This window comes from Atractosteus spatula, chromosome 15 (genome assembly GCF_055471065.1).
Source record: "Atractosteus spatula isolate fAtrSpa1 chromosome 15, fAtrSpa1.hap1, whole genome shotgun sequence".
In the NCBI taxonomy this organism is placed as follows: domain Eukaryota; kingdom Metazoa; phylum Chordata; class Actinopteri; order Semionotiformes; family Lepisosteidae; genus Atractosteus; species Atractosteus spatula.
In genome coordinates this window covers 3,437,063-3,454,718 of record NC_142720.1, presented here as the reverse complement: position 1 = coordinate 3,454,718, position 17,656 = coordinate 3,437,063, and the positions used below count along the sequence as shown (strand labels likewise).

The 17,656-nt window shown below is 47.6% G+C and overlaps 1 protein-coding gene across 1 annotated transcript; it reads right to left on the bottom strand.

Annotated features, from left to right (window-relative positions):
* Nucleotides 1–82: 82 nt before the first annotated feature.
* Nucleotides 83–14,082, bottom strand: pnpt1 (polyribonucleotide nucleotidyltransferase 1). The gene is made up of 28 exons (XM_088934456.1): nt 13,872–14,082; nt 13,385–13,445; nt 12,999–13,073; nt 12,789–12,894; nt 12,656–12,705; nt 12,178–12,241; nt 11,638–11,685; nt 11,206–11,319; nt 10,676–10,862; nt 10,027–10,078; nt 9,870–9,927; nt 9,518–9,614; nt 9,099–9,201; nt 8,819–8,889; nt 8,131–8,167; nt 7,543–7,609; nt 7,355–7,444; nt 6,975–7,028; nt 6,580–6,689; nt 6,017–6,088; nt 5,733–5,796; nt 5,477–5,560; nt 5,307–5,390; nt 4,832–4,938; nt 3,917–3,972; nt 3,312–3,390; nt 2,732–2,779; nt 83–2,470 (listed from the first exon to the last, which is right to left on the bottom strand). The coding sequence occupies exons 1-28, from the start codon at nt 14,066–14,068 to the stop codon at nt 2,318–2,320; spliced, it is 2,388 nt and encodes a 795-aa protein (XP_088790582.1). The 5' UTR covers nt 14,069–14,082; the 3' UTR covers nt 83–2,317.
* Between the last annotated feature and the right edge of the window lie 3,574 nt (nt 14,083–17,656).

Genomic DNA, 17,656 nt, shown 5'->3' with positions numbered 1-17,656 from the left:
AAATTCGGCCAGGACGTGGGGGTTACACCCCGACTCTTTGAGAAATGCCCTGGGATTTTTAATAACCACAGTCAGGACCTCTGTTGTTTAAGCTTATTTTATGACAAATTTAAAACATACAAAAGAATGGCTCCATATATAGTAGAATACATGGCTTAAAAGCAAGCAAATCAACTTGAGATATATATGCCAAAAATGTAATATGCTTATAACTCATTAACGTAGAAATCTGCCCGGTCTATCCACAGACAGGAGATTAAATTGATCAAATTAGGAAGAATTATTTGGGTCACACGTGGTTTATGTTTACTTATAAGCATGTACAGTAAATCTCAAGAAATTGCAGTTTCCAAATATTCCAAAGCTCATGTTAAAAAGTTAAAAACATGCAAACATTTACAATTGAGTTTTTGGTCCATCTGACTTATCTGTCTTTTAATAGTTAATTACTCCCATGATTTCATTCACCCAGTTCTTTGAGTTTTAACAACACGGCTGGGCAGCTTGTTCTACACCCTTGCCTTGCCCCCTGATCTGACAGATTTGCAAGTCACAAGGCTTCCCAAGAGCAACAGCTGGCCAACGTGTCATCACACCTGCTGGCAGAGAGGTCACCAGCGAACTGCGTGATGGGAAGGGAGCGCAGCACAGAGCACGACGGCCCTCTAGGACTAGGAAGTGGGCGCTCCTTTCTGGAGGATGAGAAGACCCCTGCCTACTGCATGATAAACAGCTTCAAATCCAGCACAGAGAAAATAAGAAGCCAAACAGAAAATAAAGGCCCAGGTCCTGCAGATTATTCTGATATAGCTAGAACATTATATGCATCAATGATATTGGGTTGCCATCTTTATAACAATGAACATACTGTGCTACTGGAAGTGTAGTCCTGTTTTATATACTCTAAATCATTAGTAAAGATATTCACTTTTACTATAATTCTTTTCCACTGCTGTTTAAAATGCAGTAAAATCGTCATAGCTGATTAACTTGTCTTAAGTCATTAAAGTGGTTCTGTAAAGAGCAAAATACCTTCAATTACCTGGAAGCATAAAGAAATACAGACACTATAGGCTTCGATGAGGAAGCGAACTAAAAAACTCTTAGTGCACAAATGTTTTTCATTCTTAAGCATGCCGAGTGTGTGAGTGGGGTGTGGCTCTGAAAATCTGCTGTCAAACTAAAATTGCATTAATCAAGCACCACAGGAATACATGCTAAAACATCTTGCAGATACGTCTGAAACCTTCTTTCTTATATACTGAAAATTGCTTGTTGGAATAATCAAGAATAAATAGAGGTTTCTGTATTTATTATTTTACAAAGCTTTTTTTTTAAACAGTCTAAAAATATAAAAAAGATACAGGATTTATACGTCATTTAAATTATGTTTCTCTCGCACACACACAGTGGCAGGAAACTCATTCTTTAATGTTGGCTTCTGTGCTTGCCTACAGGCCCATGCAGTCAGTGTCTAGGTCTTCTCTGAATTGAAGCACAGCTCTTTTCACAGAAGGAGTGGGCCTGAGTTTGCATGGCATCTGATGCTTCTCATGCCCCACTCTTACACTTTCCTTTAAGAACTGGATTGTTAGAGACAGTGGCTATCATTAAAGCTTCCACTAATTAATTTTCTTTCATAAGTACTGTTTATTATGATGCATCTATTCATCAATTGTTCATTCAGGAACGTTTGTGGAGCACAATTTTGTCCCAGTGAGGAGCAGAATTAAATCAGCTGAGCTGAGCAGGGGATGCCAGTACTTGAACCTGCAGCTCAGCTGTAACAGATGCATTAGTGGCTACTGCATTCATGCTGCGGCACTGTCAAGCAAGAAAAACACCAAAATGCTGCACTTTAGTTCAAATGAGGCTCATCACCATCACTCTAGTTGTGCTCTGGGTGAGTTCAGATTCAGCCTCTGCTCCATGAGACTATTTAGGTTTCTGAAGGAAGATTCCTATACAAAGGTGGCAGTACCAGAAAAGAGAGGCAATTAAATCAATCTGGGGATACAATGAAATCCGCCTGTCTGGCACTTGGTTTAACAGAGAATTGGGGTGAAGCTGTTAACCTTTCAGTGCACCTCGTGATTATCTTTCGAGAGAGGCGCAGGGCAGAGGCTCCCCAAGTCCTGCAGCCAGACCTACTGACAGCACTGACTCGTCCTGCGGACTCTCACTGAGAAACGCAGCTGACTCGAGCTTGGCCTAGCGGCAAGCCAGAAGACAACAGCAGAGCAGGGCAGCCAGAAATCCACGCTCCCGGCCCCTCGCACCCCGCCCTGCCAGGCGGACAGGAGTCAGGAGTCAGGGGTCAGGAGGAGTCCGAGTCCTGGGTGCTGCCCGTTCCCATGGCGATGCTCTGTCTGTCGCTCAAGCTCTTCACAACGGTTGCCATGGGAGACTGAAGGACTTTGCGAGACAGCCTCATGCGCCCGTCCGTGGGGTCTCTCCCAAAGTACTTCACCTGCAGGCAGAAACACAGCCTGTAAGCGCTGCTGAGCAGCAAGGAAGAAAACCACCTGCTTGGCTAAAGACTTTTTAAGAAATTGTTCTTATCTATTTACCGTGGAGAATTTTAGCTACTCAAAGAATTCTGAGCTGAAAACAACATTATAAAAAAGATCACCGGCTTTAAAAAGATCTTTAATGGCTAAGTTAACTAGTCAATTAGGAAATAATAATAATAATCAATAAAAAAAAACACTTAAATCTACAATCCACCAACCTGAATCTGCTGCCCAACCTCAAGTCCCAGAGCGCTGGGGTGCTTAATCTGAAAGACACAGTAGCCTGTTAGTGTTCCTGTCCCATCAGCTGGGCTTGGACTCTTCTACTGAACATGCAGAGCAGCAGCACAAAATGCTAATACTGTACTACATTATTATCAGAATTAGCAGGCTAGTGAACATCCTTGAGCTTCGTCTCTCATGTGTAACAGAAGCCAGCTCTGCTGGTGGTGTTCTTGTGTAGTTCATCCTCTGATTTCTTCACACCGCTTTGGACAAAAGCATCCACTAATGAGCAAAGTATGACATTATTATTATACAAGAGCTGCTTGCAATGCTGACTGAACACCCAACACTAACAATCTGAGAAAAACTAACCACTGATCAGAAGAAAGAGACGGGGGTCTTCTTAATTCTTAAGCATGACAGTCAGCTTGCTCCAAATAAGAGTGAAATGGAATCGTGCACACACAGAGTTCTGACGGAGGACATGGTTACGAGAACCAAGGAGATACAGCTTTTGTGACTGCTCCCTGCTCCCGAACAACCCAAGGCTGAAGAAAAACAGGACACACTCACCCTCTTGTGGTCCAGCTGGGAGTTGTGCAGCAGCACAGGGGTCATGTTCGGGTAAAGCTTGACCATGACTCCAGCGTCTCTGTTATGGAAGCAGAGACAGAGTGGAGATGAGTGGCCCCTACTGGTGACACCAGACCACCACAACTCAGTTATTACATTAAGAGGAACAAACGAGAGGTTTCTACCTTTTACTGTTAAATGGACAATAACCTAACATTTTCAAAAGAAAAGTAGGAAATCTTTGTGTGCCTTAAATCTGAAAGTGTCAACACCTTCTCAGCACAGTTCAAAACCACATCCTAAATACTCTACACACAAGAAACCAACATATTCAACATATTGGCCAGTGCCTGATTTTCTGTTTTGCAACAGACATCAGACCCAATACTGATTGAGAGGTCACACATATCCCTGCGAAGACATTATTACAAAGTGCCAAAAATGAACTGCTGCTACTCCTCCAGCACCAGTCTGGCTCCTGTCATCTCTCCTCCCAGAATCCTCCTCTATCATCCTGCACTCCCTTCAGGAATCACTCGGGATTCTCTAGGCTGCGCCCGATCTGCAGCAGTCCTTACGGAGGCACGCTGCAGACGCAGACTCACCGGATCTCCGTGATAGTGGCAGTGTAGATGGCGCCAAACTCCAGCTGCTGCTCTTGCTGAAAAAGAGAGGAGCCAGTGTCACTGGGACAGCACGCCGCGACCTGTCCCACAGGCCCTCTCTAAGGCATGCCTGCCAGGAGGAGCTTCTTACAGGCTTTCTTATTTTTCATCTTCTGATAGTGAGAATGTCTCACAGGTAGCAGTCTTATTTACTTTAATAAGTACTGTTTATTATGCTACATCTATTCACCATGTCTTCATTCGGGAAAGTTTATGGAGCTCACTTTCATCCTAGTGAGCTCAGGCAGGCGATGCCAGTATTTGTACCTGTAGCTCAGTTGTAACAGAAGTGTTAATGCCTCTAACAAATGCCAGCTGCATTCGTACTGCAGCGTTGTAAAGCTTTGGGGAAAGAAATAAAAAAACAATAATGCAGCTCATCAGCGGCACTCTAGTTGTGTACAGATTAAGCTTTGGCTCCACAAAACTACAGTCCTGATCTGTGCAACTCAGACTGTACAACATGTACATCAGTTTACTGGAATGTGTATAGTGGTCTTTAATTTAATTTAATGTTTTAATGTGATCAATTTTTGTTCATCCAATTCATTCTATCCATCACAGGACACCTGCATGCATTTTGGAGGACGATTTAGAGATGGAATATCTTTTGACAGGGAAGAAACCAGAGCAGCAGGGAGAACATGCAAACTCCACACACACATGAGTCTCCTCTCTGCAATCAAACCCTTTCGATCCTCAACGCACAGTTCAAACCCCTAACTGCCACACCACTCTGACACTTCATATTCATTCATACCAGACACGTCACACAAAGTAAATGTACAACTACTAGTTTCAAGGACTTTGCACAGAATCCCTCTCTCGGGTAACGCGGCAGACAGCTGTACATACGTCATCTCTGCAGATCTCGGTGATGAGCTCCTGCGCTTCATGCATGGCTGCCGGCGTGGGCGCAAACACGGAGAAGGTCTCCTCGTCCACCTGACTGATGGTCACTCCTGTGCAGCGACAGAGAGGCGCTCTGAGTCTGATGCAGTGTGGGCAGCTCAAGCCCCACGAAGTGCAGCCCTGCAGGCCTCTGACCTCTCTCGGCTCGCCCCGAGCCCCGAGCCCACTCTCCGGGAAGATCTCAGGCCCGGAGAGGCGTGTGCAATTCAAAACGAGCTATACTTTTTATATATCCATAAATAACAACACATGCACGAAAAACCATACTTCACCTTACCTACGGGGCTAAACATGCACACAGCGGAGATTTCTTCTCAAAACTGAGATCAACACAACAGTGAAAGACCCCTTCTGGGTTTCAAAAGAAAAGAAGCAGCTAAACAACGGAAGCCATCTGAAACCGCCGCCGCGGCCTCACCCGTCTCTGCCTGGAGCCTCCTGAGGTTGTATCCCCCCGGCCCGACAAACCTCACGCGCCGGGACACCGGGACACGAACCGTCTCTGCAAGAGACCAGAGCAACCCGTCAGCTTCACCCCCTCACAGACACAGAACCGTCAGAACTCAGCACACAGACGAGGCTCCCTACCGACCACCGGCCCGTTCTCCTTCCGGCTCGGCCTGGGCTTCGGGATCGCCTTGTTCATGATGGCCAGTATCTCCCGCTTGGCCACTGGAAAAAACATTCAACACCAATTTCAGCAAGGCTCTGGCGGGAGCAGGACAGCAGCTGCAGGGCTGAGCCTAGCTCATACACACTCACAACACACTGAAAAAATACTTTCTGAAGCTCCTTATCCACTGCTGGGATGTGTATTAAATTGGTCGGGAGCAATCCTGAGTACCTGTTGCTTGCTGAATGGCTTCCATTACAATTTTCAATGGCAATCCAGGGATTTTAATGTCGGCCTGGAAAAAGAAGGATTGAAGAGAGTTACTCGCTTGTGAATTATTTTTCTGATTTTCAAAGTGACATTTGCTACAGGGAGTCTCTTCCCCTGGCGTGTGTAACGAGCATGGCTGGAGGAAAAGCAAGAGGTCATAAATGCTTAAGAGGGTCTTCTGTTAATAAAAGCCACTGCTACGTTAAAACACGTGACCTGGGAGATTCACGACAGACTCAAACTACCTGTAAAGCTGTGATGCCCTTGCTTGTGCCAGCCATTTTGAAGTCCATATCTCCATGGTAATCCTCTATTCCCTGTCGTGACACAAAAAACACATCACAGGGGCACAAATCGAGGTCATGTCCACCCTCCTCAAAGAATCCTTACTCAGGTCACAGTTTTCTTGTCTGTACACATGCCCTTTTCCACTTATGCCTTCTCCTTTAAGTGCAGGTCTTTTAAATGATTAATAAGAAGTTATTCCAGGAAATTAATCTCTCTCTAGAGTGTGTTCCGTCTGTCTCGTAGTCCCAAGCACCTGAGAATTCCGACCTCAGTGTCATCCACGTGTTCCTGGGAGTCCCTGGCGCTATCCCGCTGATATTCCAGGGATTTGCGTGCTCCCAGTTTCCTGCAGCTGACTGTTACTACAGGAAGGGTTGCCCCTTCGCTAGCTTTACCGTGATGAGGCTATGTAACCCTGAAAGAATAATTATTCTTTTTCACAGCCCGTCAGACACCCCGTCAGAACCTTTTTTTTTCTTTTTTCAGGTCAGTATTTATACCGAGACCAGCAAACACGTACCAGAATATCCGTGAGCAGGCGGTAATCCTGAATTTCGGAAGGTTTCTCTGGATTCGGCTTGGAGATCAGGCCAATCGCGACGCCGGCCACGGCAGACGAAACCGGCACTCCTGCCAACGAGCAGAGCACCGCCTCCGTAAGAAGTGGAACACTCCCGCCCTCTTATACCCAGGAGGACATGTCTTTAAAGGCATAAAACAAGGGATTCGGGGAAAGGCAGCTGGTCCTTACACATGCAGATTGGAAATAGAGCAATTATCTCGTGTACATGTAAACCCATCCTGTGGGGATGAAAACTAAACCTGTTTGCCACACAGAACCCACCAGCATTCACTGCTTCTAAGTAGTACCACACTCTGCTCATATCCAAGGCAAGAAGAATGAAGCTTGTGTACCTGCGTCCATTAAAGCCATGCTTCCTCCGCAGGCCGATGCCATCGACGATGATCCTGAGAAGACAGAAAGGCGCTTCAGCTTGCCTTCTTCCGTCATGAGTGCAGATGTCACGAGATAATTCCCATTCGGGATCAGACTTAACATGCAGCACGTTCAGGTGTCTGTAAGCATGGTCGGATCAGTGCTAGTTTACATCATAAGCTTCTCATTCTGATGTGCTCACGTGGGTCAATGGTTATGAGACAGCAACTACTGTAAGATATTTACTTAACTCTATACCTGGGTGTACAGTGTACCTAAAATACTACCTCCTGAAAACATCAAAGGTATCAAATGCTACAACAAATCAATGACAAAACAGGTAAATAACTTATCTCACCGTTGGACTCCAACACTTCAGATGTAACCCTTATGGTGAAAGGAAAGTCCTTGGGGATCACGGGCTTCAAAGCCTTCTCAGCTAAGGCCCCTGTGTCAACACAAGCACATCAGAGCGTGGCACTGCCAGACTGTCAGAGAAAAGAACTCCATTACCCACGAGCCTCTGCTGCCAGGGCTGCGACTCACCGTGGCCCAGCTCTCTCCTGTTCATCCCACCCATCTTCCCGATCTCGTTGGTGGCATAGGGAGGAAACTGAGGAGAGAGAAGCGCTGGTCAGCCCTAGCAGGCTTGGGGTCTTCTGCCCCCTGACCCCCTGTAGCCCTGCCCAGTCTAGTACTGGTGCTTTTAGACAGGCTGTGGTGACATGTCAGGTCAAAGATTAAAATCTCACTAATGTATGCTTACAGGTAGGATATTCAATTACAAGGCTGTAGTTATTACATTTTATCCCATTTAAGTCTTAATAACTTTCTACTGTACTTGTTAATTAACCCCATAGAAGCTCAAGCTGCCTTGGATGAAGCCATTTACAAAAAGAAAGCTCATAATAAGAGGGGGAGGAGCTGGATGAAGTGCACTCTTGTGGCCTCATCTTGGAGATGTGCCAGTTCAAGTATAAACAGGTGTTGTCCACCATATCCACCTCGGGTCACCCCCAGATCACTCCAGGTTACCCCTGCCTACCCCAGGCCACCCCAGGGAGAATCCGCTGCTGGAGCCCACAGGCTGCAGCAGGTTCTGAAGTGAGTGAATCTTCAGAAAACATAACTGACCTCATAGTGCAGCATGAAGTTCTTGTCTTTGACTCCACTGTTGAAAGGACAGAAACAGTGGAAATGAATGAAGGCATTTTACAAAAGCCAAAGTCACAGGTCAGGCTGTCAGCTTTCAATGGTGGCATTTTCTTTTCTAAAACAACCCGTCTTTAAATGCGTCTGACAAAACCTTTGAAATTAAGTTCACTCCCACAGTGCTCAGCTCCCTGCTCTACCAGTCTGACAGGTGCATGGCCAGACAGGATACTCTTATTTTCTATAATGATGTTCAGACACTTCTTCCCCCTGTGGGGTTTGTCTTTCGATGAAGAGAAATACACCTGCTTCATCGCCGTCATCGTCAGGTTTCCACCTCTTGAGAAGAGGTCTTCTTTGACAAAGCTGTGTATGTTAAAGGTCGGCACGAGGCTGAAATCCTCAGCATGCTGGAAGCTCTTAGAAAAGTCAGTAGAATGAGCAGAGTTGTTAAGTGTCCTGGCTTAAACCAGATCATTCCAGGTTTCACCTCCTGGATTATATCTGACCATTAAACTCTGAAAGTCATGCATGTTCAATTCCTGAAGACAACACCTCTGGTTAATCAAAATGTATATTTGTATTTTCTCCCACATAAATAAAAAATACAGCATGTTCAACTTCTCTGCAGTGTACAGTGTTTTAAAATGAATCGTTCATCTTCTCTTACCTCACAGCTGAAGTGATCAGGTCAGTTTTTATACTGGATTCCAAGGAGTCAAAGGTTACTGTGCACAGCACCTGCAGGACACATAGGCAGGAAGAGAGTTTTATCAGATGACAAAGGACCTGTAAGTCTACTGGGTTGGCCAACACCGGCTGTGAAGTGACAAAAGACAATCCAAAGTGGATAGATGAACTGAAACAGACGGAAAGAGAGGGTATATTTCAGGGCGAATACAGAGACACAGACGGACTTTCTTTGCTAGTTTCTGGAGCCGGAGCCCCACCTGGGTCTGTCCCCTCTGAAACAGAGCTGAGCCGTGCAGGGGCCTGAAGATGTCCACCTCGCAGGAGATGCTCCTCAGAGAGGTCAGGTCGCGGCCGTCACACCTGAGGCAGGAGAACAGGTGTGGAGTGAGGGGAGCTGCTGAGCGAGGCAGGCTGGCGAGGGCAGGAGTCTCCAGCGGTACTCCCGAGCCCCAGAGTCGGCCAGCCCGACTAGCGCACCAGGACTAACTTTAAACTGAGGCAAAGGGAACTCTGCTCACACCTGGAAACTGCATGAGCAGACTGTCATATTCTCTTCATGGCTACACTGCAAGCTTGTAAACACTCACACAAAGTAATGTCAACCCCTGAGCCGTACAGGCAGTGCAGTATCTTAAAGAAGGCGCTGTCTTTTAGAGAGCTGTGACCATGAGCTTACCTCCTGTATTCGTTCATGACCAGGTTTCGGAATGTCTCCTTGGACACAGTGTTAAAGGCTTCAATGACCTCATAGGGATCAGCTTCGGGATACTTTTCTGCAGAATTGTTTAGAGCAGTTGAAAAACAAAACCAGCACTTTTAGCAAATACGGAAAACAAATCATGATGGCACAATATTGGGCAGATGCACTCGAAACAAGAGCAGTCTATCTGTGGGAAATTAGAAATCTAGGAAAACAGCACTTCAAGGAGCCTCACTGCTTAATCCCTGAATCTGAAGGCTGTGAAGGTCTGAAGGTGCAGCGAAGAAACTACTGTCTGTGTAATTTCCCTCTCCTTTCTCAGTCTCACCTTTTATCAGCTCCTCCGTGTCGAGACGGACCTTCTTGATGGCCTCATCTCTTGAAACCTGCCAGTCAGATATGTGTTTGAATGGGGTACTGTACCCAGGATCAAAATAAACCAAAAAAAAAAACCCTAAGAGGTTTTGAAAAACAATTTTACCTACTTTGTCATGGGAGAAATCCGTGAAAACAGCATAGAGTTTGTCTGCAGCCAGCCTGTGAGCAGACAAGAGACAGTTCAGCTTCTCACACATTCAAATTCATATCCGAACCTTTAGGAACAGTCATGACCAAGATTCTTAATAAAGATTCTTTGTCACCGTTATAAAATCCTCCCAAAACAACAACCAGGATCTTTCTATTAATCTAGGTTTTTATGAGCACAAATCTCTCTTCCATTTTAAAGATCCACACATTTGCTTGTTACTAAATAACTTCACCAAGTGCTTAGCATTTTGCAAAACCCAACACAGAGAGATCTCTAATGGAAACTGGAACATTCAAATGTTTTTTGTGGAGGGCGAGATACAGACCCCCCTAATGTTAATACACCGAAAGGACATTTCATTTAGGAGGCTGATTCCCATGACTCCTACGTCAGGTTGCTTTTCTTATTCATTTCTTTGGCCAAAAGCTTCAGACATTTGCCCCCGGATATACAGCAGGGTATTTCACAGGGCACATCTGTGTGAAGGACCTGGCTCCATGACAGCAGCCATGTGCCAACTGGGATTCGAACCCTAATCCCCGGGCCATGCCCGCGCCTCCAGCCTGCTGCTTGCATCCGCCGAGCCGCCCCCGGGCCTCACTCACTGCCGCGTCTGCTCCACCATGTCGGGCGCGGCGACGAAGAGCTTCTGTGGTGTCCGTTTGGTCACCTTCTGCTCCCTGGCCAGCTGCTGGATGGCCAGGATGATCTGCTGCGCGTGCTTCACACCCAGCTTGACGGCGTGACAGAAGTCCTGCTGCAGCACGTTCTCGGCTGAGGCCTCCATCATGACTGGGGAAAGACAGACTCCTCTCAGACGGGAAAGCAGCGATGGGGGGGCAGGAAAGGCACGAGAGGGGAAGGACAGACCGCGCCCTTCCCAATACCCTCTCCTGACGCGGGCATTGCAGCAGCCAGAGGGTGCGAAAAAACTGGTGATGCAAGAAAGGCAATTTCCAGAGAACACCCTGCGAGGTTTTATACAGTAGTTTGAGTACAGATCCAGTAAACCTCTGTTATTGGGTTATCATGAATGGGCGTTTAGAACTGACCACTGCATACGGTGTTATCTATTATCTATATATATATATCAGTTATCCATAGTGCGTTCAGGCCAGGGTACGAACTGACTCACCCACTTGACTGTGAGGGGCTCCTGCCACCACCAGGTTCAGGGTGCTGGATGCCATCTCTTTCCGAGTCGGGTTGACCAGGAACTGGCCGTCCACCAGCCCTACGCGCACGGCCCCTGAGCAGCACAAACACACACACACACTGGCTGGGTTAACACCTCTTGCCACCGCAGAGCTCTCGGCCTGCCCGGCATGCCACAGGCCCCAAGGCACACGAACTGACAGACTGCACCCCCGGAAACAATGAACACTTCAGGCTCTAAAACCTCTCACAACACACAGAGAATTAGAGATGAGTAACTTCCACGACACCACTGAACGGTACTGAACTAACTACGGGAAAAGGCAGGAAATCATTATATCTGGAGCACAATCTCTGCCATCGAGATGCTCAAGGCTTGTTGCTGGGAAAGCGATGCCGGCTGCGTGCTCACCGATGGGCCCGTTCCAGGGGATGTCCGACAGCGCGAGGGCTGCAGAGGCTGGGAAAGAAAGGCTGGATGTTACAAGTGCAGGGGAGACAGGCGGGGGCTCGTGCGGGATTACCCAGGCAACACTAGCAGCCGAGTGTTGAGGTTCTCCGGTAAAAAGCGAGCCCGTGAACAAACCGATTTGTTTTACATCTACAGCCCCTTCTCTCACACACCAGCGTCTACGTCTTAAACCACACGGGTGTCCAGGCTGCTGCCCCAAGAGGCCAGAGGCCGTCCACAGCAAGAACCACTAGAATCTAGGCGCCCTGTCAATCGTTTTGAGGCATTGAAAAACAACCACAGAATTTAAATCCAGTGGACTGGGCTTTGTATGATTTAACTGCATGTTTCTGTCTAACTCTTTCTAGAAAATGTTCTTTTCTAAAAGTCTGTATGCAAGAGGTGTTGCTGTCACTACAGCTCCTGCCGAGGGACAGTAGGAGTGCGGGGCCCTCCAGCTGAGCGGGGGGCCGTTGCCAGTGGCGACAGGGGCTGCCTCACCTCCGTTGATGGCCAGCACATCTGGATCGTTCACGCCATCCACCGCCAGCAGGTTACACAGCACCTATGGGGCAGGAGATCAGGAAGGCAGAGCAGGAGGTTTCACCATACGGAAAAAAAAAGCTTAAAAGCCAAAAATAAATATAATCTAAATAGCACCAACCGTGAGTCTAAACAAATTCTCTCAAAACAGCAGAGTAACACCACAAATCTCTGCTCACAATCGTCACACATCAAATAATGGCATTCCAATTCTTCTTTCTTATTTTTTTTAATCAGAAATCGGTCTTTCTCTTTATAAAAGCTATGCATGTATCCCAAGCACTGTAGTAATATGTTCTCAACAGAGCACTGAGGCAGCCTTATCCCTTGCCTCCTCCAGAGAAGCCCTCTAACATTGCTCTCAAGTCCACCCCACAGGAAGGCCAGAGAGCTGAGGCCTCTCGCCCAAGCCCACCGGACAAGCTGCCGGGCTCACCTGTGTGTCGTAGAAATAGCCAGCAGGGAAGAGAGGCCTGATGGAGCGATCTGGAAAGAGAAACAGGCTCTTCAGAAGGGCGAGCCGGGATCCCCCTGCTGAGTCAGCACTACAGCGAAGAGCGAGCCCTCACCGATCAGCCTGCTGGCCAGGATCTCGGCGTCCGTGCTCCCCAGCTCCCTCCGGAGGTAGTTCGTGGGGATGCGTCCGGCTGCGGCGGCCTTGTGCCGGTAGTCCACCTGGGAAGAGACCGCCAGGCAGCGCCTCAGGGAGAGACTCCAGACTCCAGCAGCACAGCGAGGCGCCGCAAGGCCGATGGAACGGAAATCGATGCGATACTCACCACCAGGGGCATGAACTGAGAGGAGGTGGGCTTCGTCTTGCTGACAGCGGTCACCATCACGGACGTGTCCCCGAGCTGGAAGAAGACAGCACCGTTGGGGTCTCAGACACCCTCCCCGGCACAGTGCCGGCAGCAAGCCCACTCCCCCTCCCGCAAGTACAGCCCTTAAGCTTCATGAGTAAAAATGGTCTCTTCAACAAATAAAATCACCCAGATCTCTCCTTCTCAAAGACCGCAAAAAACAAAGAGCTTAACCTGCCGAATCCTCACAGTGATTTAACACAAACCAGCGGAGCACACAGCCTCCGAAACCTGGGGTGCAGACTCTGCGTGGGGACTCTGATCTTCCACATGAGCTAAGACAAAATGTTCCATCAACTAAGTACCTGTACTACAGCACAGCCATCAGCAAACCTGGCCAGCTTCCCTGTGGAGATCTCCAGCTTTCTGGAAAACAAGGAGAAGAGCGATATTCCAGAGACAGGAAGAGGAGACACATCTGCCACAGTCACCGAGCTCACAGAACATCAACACCAGTCGCTATGGGATTTTTAGGTTTTTGACTACAAAAACGAAAAAGGCTTTGAATTCTTTATTTTTGTTTCTTAAACATTTTGAAGCATTTCATGACTTGGAATCTCCAGCTTTTGAGTAGAATAAAACAAAAAAAAGTTCGCTGAAGGATTCAAATAAAAAAAGAGCTCAGCAAGAACGAATAGCGGACCGGGAGCCCTTGTTGGAGACTACTGCCAGTGTGTCGGGTTCCGAAAAGGAGTCATAGACTGGTGACACATCCAGGGGAGGCGGGGGTCTGTGCTCTGCGTGTTTACCACAGACAGGGTCATTAACGAGTCCCCTTATATATCCCCTCACCGTTCGCCCGCGTCCACTGCGACTCTCCTCACTGTCCCCGGACTCCAGGCACTCTGATGGCAGCGTCGCGCCTGTGCCCAGGCCGCCCTCGATCCCAGACCGAGGAAGTGTCTCATACTGGGAGAGCGAGCTAACAAGGCTCCCGAATGAGAGCACAGCCGAGAGATCCCAGCACCGCAGCGCCTGTAGGCTGCCATCTTGCCCACGTGTGCGGGGGGGGGGGGAGGACCGCAGCGTGCAAGCGTCACCTCTCATTGGCTACCCGCCGTGCTGCGGAAACGCTTTCGTTTCTGCGCTTTGACCTCCGAACAAACTTGATTACGGAATCGGGGAGCAGCGCCTCAGACTGAAAAGAGCCGGCACCATTCCTGAAATGAATGTTGGCGTTGGATTTATCTCAGGTTGATTATTAGCCCGACGCTGCTGCGGCTGTTGCATCTGAAGCATTGTGATGTCATGAATAGTGAACCCGAGCAAATGACGTCATAATAAAAGTTCTCTCATCCTAGCGTTAATCCCGCATCAACAGGGCCCGCTTGTCGGCACGGCCATCTCCATGTGGTGGTTTGAACCAAATCTTTGAGCTGACGTTGCCATTAAATGCGACCGAGAATTAGGAGGCATGGGAAATATGTCCAGAACGCCGGGGTGACACCCCTACTCTTTTCGAGAAACACCCTGGGATTTTTAATGACCACAGAGAGTCAGGACCTCGTTTTTACGTCTCATCCATCACTATACTGGGGCATTAGGACCCACATGGACCGCAGGGTGAGCGACCCCTGCTGGCCCCACTAACACCTCTTCCAGCAGCAACCTTAGTTTTTCCCAGGAGTCTCCCATCCAGGTACTGACCAGGCTCACACCTGCTGAGCTTCAGTGGGTTGCTAATTGTAAGTTGCAGGGTGACATGGCTGCTGGCTTGATATCATAATAAAAGTTAACCTGTGAAATTAATTCAGGTGGGGAGCTGCGTCAGCATGCGTAGGCTGCAAAGGAACAAGTAATAGGTTTATTCCATGCTGAAAAAAGGAAGAAAGAGAACGTTTTTTCTTCCTTTTTCAGCAAGGAATGAACCTATTACTTGTTCCTGTAAAATTAATCTCCAGGATTCAGAATCTTTATAACGACTTGAACATTAACGCGGCAACATAACAGGTACAGTCACAATTACACTAACATTCATTTTTATGTAGCAATCACACATGACTGTACAGTATAATCAAATATTTGTTTTTCTTCAACAGGTTGCTGAATGAATTGGATTTCATAGTACTGTTATGTAAGGTTCTTTATATTAAAATATTTATATTTTTCATGCATTTTTTGCATATTTTTTGCATGTTGTTTGGCCGCACCGCAAGACACATTAAACACGAATGAAACCTTAGGCTGATATTACTGCTTCTTTGGGGGCCGTGTGTGACCATCTCGTGGACTTTCCTTTGACCCAAAACCACCGTCACCCGGATGGTATTCCCTATGACCGTGAGGGGATTCTTACTTTTGTGCTTCGTCTTCCGGGTATCTATGGTCTGCTTTCGCAGCTGAAGTACTGTGCGCATCGGAAAAACGTCTTCTGCTGGTATCTTCATTTTGATTATTATGTTGAACCGTGAGATGCCCAGTAAGGCTTGTTAGTGGGACCAGCAGGGGGCGCTCACCCTGCAATCCATGTGGGTCCTAATGCCCCAGTACAGTGACGGGGACACTACACTATAAACAGGCGCCGTCCTTCAGATGAGACGTAAAACCGAGGTCCTAACTCTCTGTGGTCATTAAAAATCCCAGGGCGTTTCTCGAAAAGAGTCGGGGTGTAACCCCGGAGTCCTGGACAAATTTCTCATTGGCCCTGACCAATCATGGCCTCCTAATAATCCCCCTCTATGAACTGGCTTCATTACTCTGCTCTCCTCCCTAGTGATTTCTGATGTGTGGTGAGTGTTCTTGTGCACTATAGCTGCCGTCGCATCATCCAGGTGGGGCTGCACATTGGTGGTGGTGGAGGGGATCCCCATTGCTTGTAAAGCGCTTTGAGTGGTGTGTCCAGAAAAGCGCTATATAAGTGTAAGCAATTATTATTATTATTATTATTATTACAGACAGAATTCCGTACTCGAGACGGTCTTCTGCAATGACAGGCGCAGCTCGCTAGATGGCAGCGTTGTCTGGGATATCGAGCTACAACCTTTGTCCTCAATGCTCTGCCGTTCGGCCATGATTGGATATTTTGCACAGTCAGCTGTATCAATAAGAGAAAAGAAGGCAATAACATCAAGAAAAAAAACTATAAAAAGATCACCTACAACAATTTAAAAATACTAGAAATAAACAGCTGTACAAATTATTAAGTCTACAGCAGAATGCCGTGACCAAGGAGGTCACGATATGAAAACATTCGATTGGCCAGTAATTTCAGACAAGGTCACTTGATTATCTATAAGTGATAAGGATTAACATCATATAAGACCAAGACCGAGTGAATCAGGGCGTTTGTTTATCGCGTCTTGCGCAGGCTTTGATGCTGGTTGCTTTAGATACTGTTAAACTTGTTGTTTACTAAACGTTCCCATCCATCCATTTCCTCACCACCAGTTCAGGGTTACAGGGGAGGCCCAGCCATTCCCAGCAAGGAAGGGTACACCTTGGATGGGACACCAGTCCATCACAGGACACACACAGACTCACGCACCCTGGACAGGACACTAGTCCATCACAGGACATTCACACACAGTCACGCACCCTGGACAGGACACCAGTCCATCACAGGACACACACACACAGTCACACACCCTGGACAGGACACCAGTCCATCATAGGACACACACACACAGTCACACACCCTGGACAGGACACCAGTCCATCACAGGACACACACACACAGTCACACAACCTGGACAGGACACCAGTCCATCACGGGACACACACAGACACACACACACTCACACCAGGGCCAGTCCATCACAGGACACACAGACGCACTCACACACCCTGGACAGGACACCAGTTCATCACAGGACACACTCACACACCCTGGACAGGACACCAGTCCATCACAGGACACACTCACACACCCTGGACAGGACACCAGTCCATCACAGGACACACAGACACACACACACACCCTGGACAGGACACCAGTCCATCAAAGGACACACACATTCACACACACTGGACAGGACACCAGTCCATCACAGGACACACACACACTCACACCAGGGCCAATTCTTCCAGAAGGCAGAATGTCTTCCAGCGTGTCTTTGGACTGTGGGAGGAAGCTGGAGTCCCCAGAGGGAACCCAAATGGGAACACTGGGAGAACACGCAGACAGTACCGCAGGTCCAGAAAGCTAACCACTGTGCCACCCTAATCAAGTATTATTTCAGACTTTTTTCACTCATGGTCGTGTATCAAGCAATCGTATCTTAAGTGCAATTAATGTCTTCAGTGTTGCACAGGGCCAAGGGTTAGAGTGCCTAGCTCACAAACTCTCTTTCATGACCTTAATCAAGTTGTTTAGCCCAGTTCCTCCAGTGACCTCCAGAGATCAGAGCTCCTCTATCAACTCCTCTATCAACAGGAGCTGATATTCAGAGGGATTTGACCTGCAAAACACAGATTTTTTACACAGGAGAGTGTTGTTTATCCACATACAGTACACTACACACCCCAAGAGACTAATTAGCTCTTTAAAGGATTTAGCCTGACCTCCACCAAAGTAAATGTAGCATTATCACGTCATGAAATGACCAGGTAACCCCTTGTAGCTTGTAACATGACACCTG

Excerpts from the sequence above, each read along its gene's own strand:
- pnpt1 (XM_088934456.1), bottom strand. The coding sequence starts at position 14,068 with ATGGCAGCCTACAGGCGCTGCGGTGCTGGGATCTCTCGGCTGTGCTCT. Across the intron at positions 12,895-12,998 it reads CTCAGTTCATGCCCCTGGTG|GTGGACTACCGGCACAAGGC; the intron begins GTGAGTATCGCA and ends GTCTCTTCCCAG. Across the intron at positions 8,168-8,818 it reads CTGATCACTTCAGCTGTGAG|TGGAGTCAAAGACAAGAACT; the intron begins GTAAGAGAAGAT and ends TCCTTTCAACAG.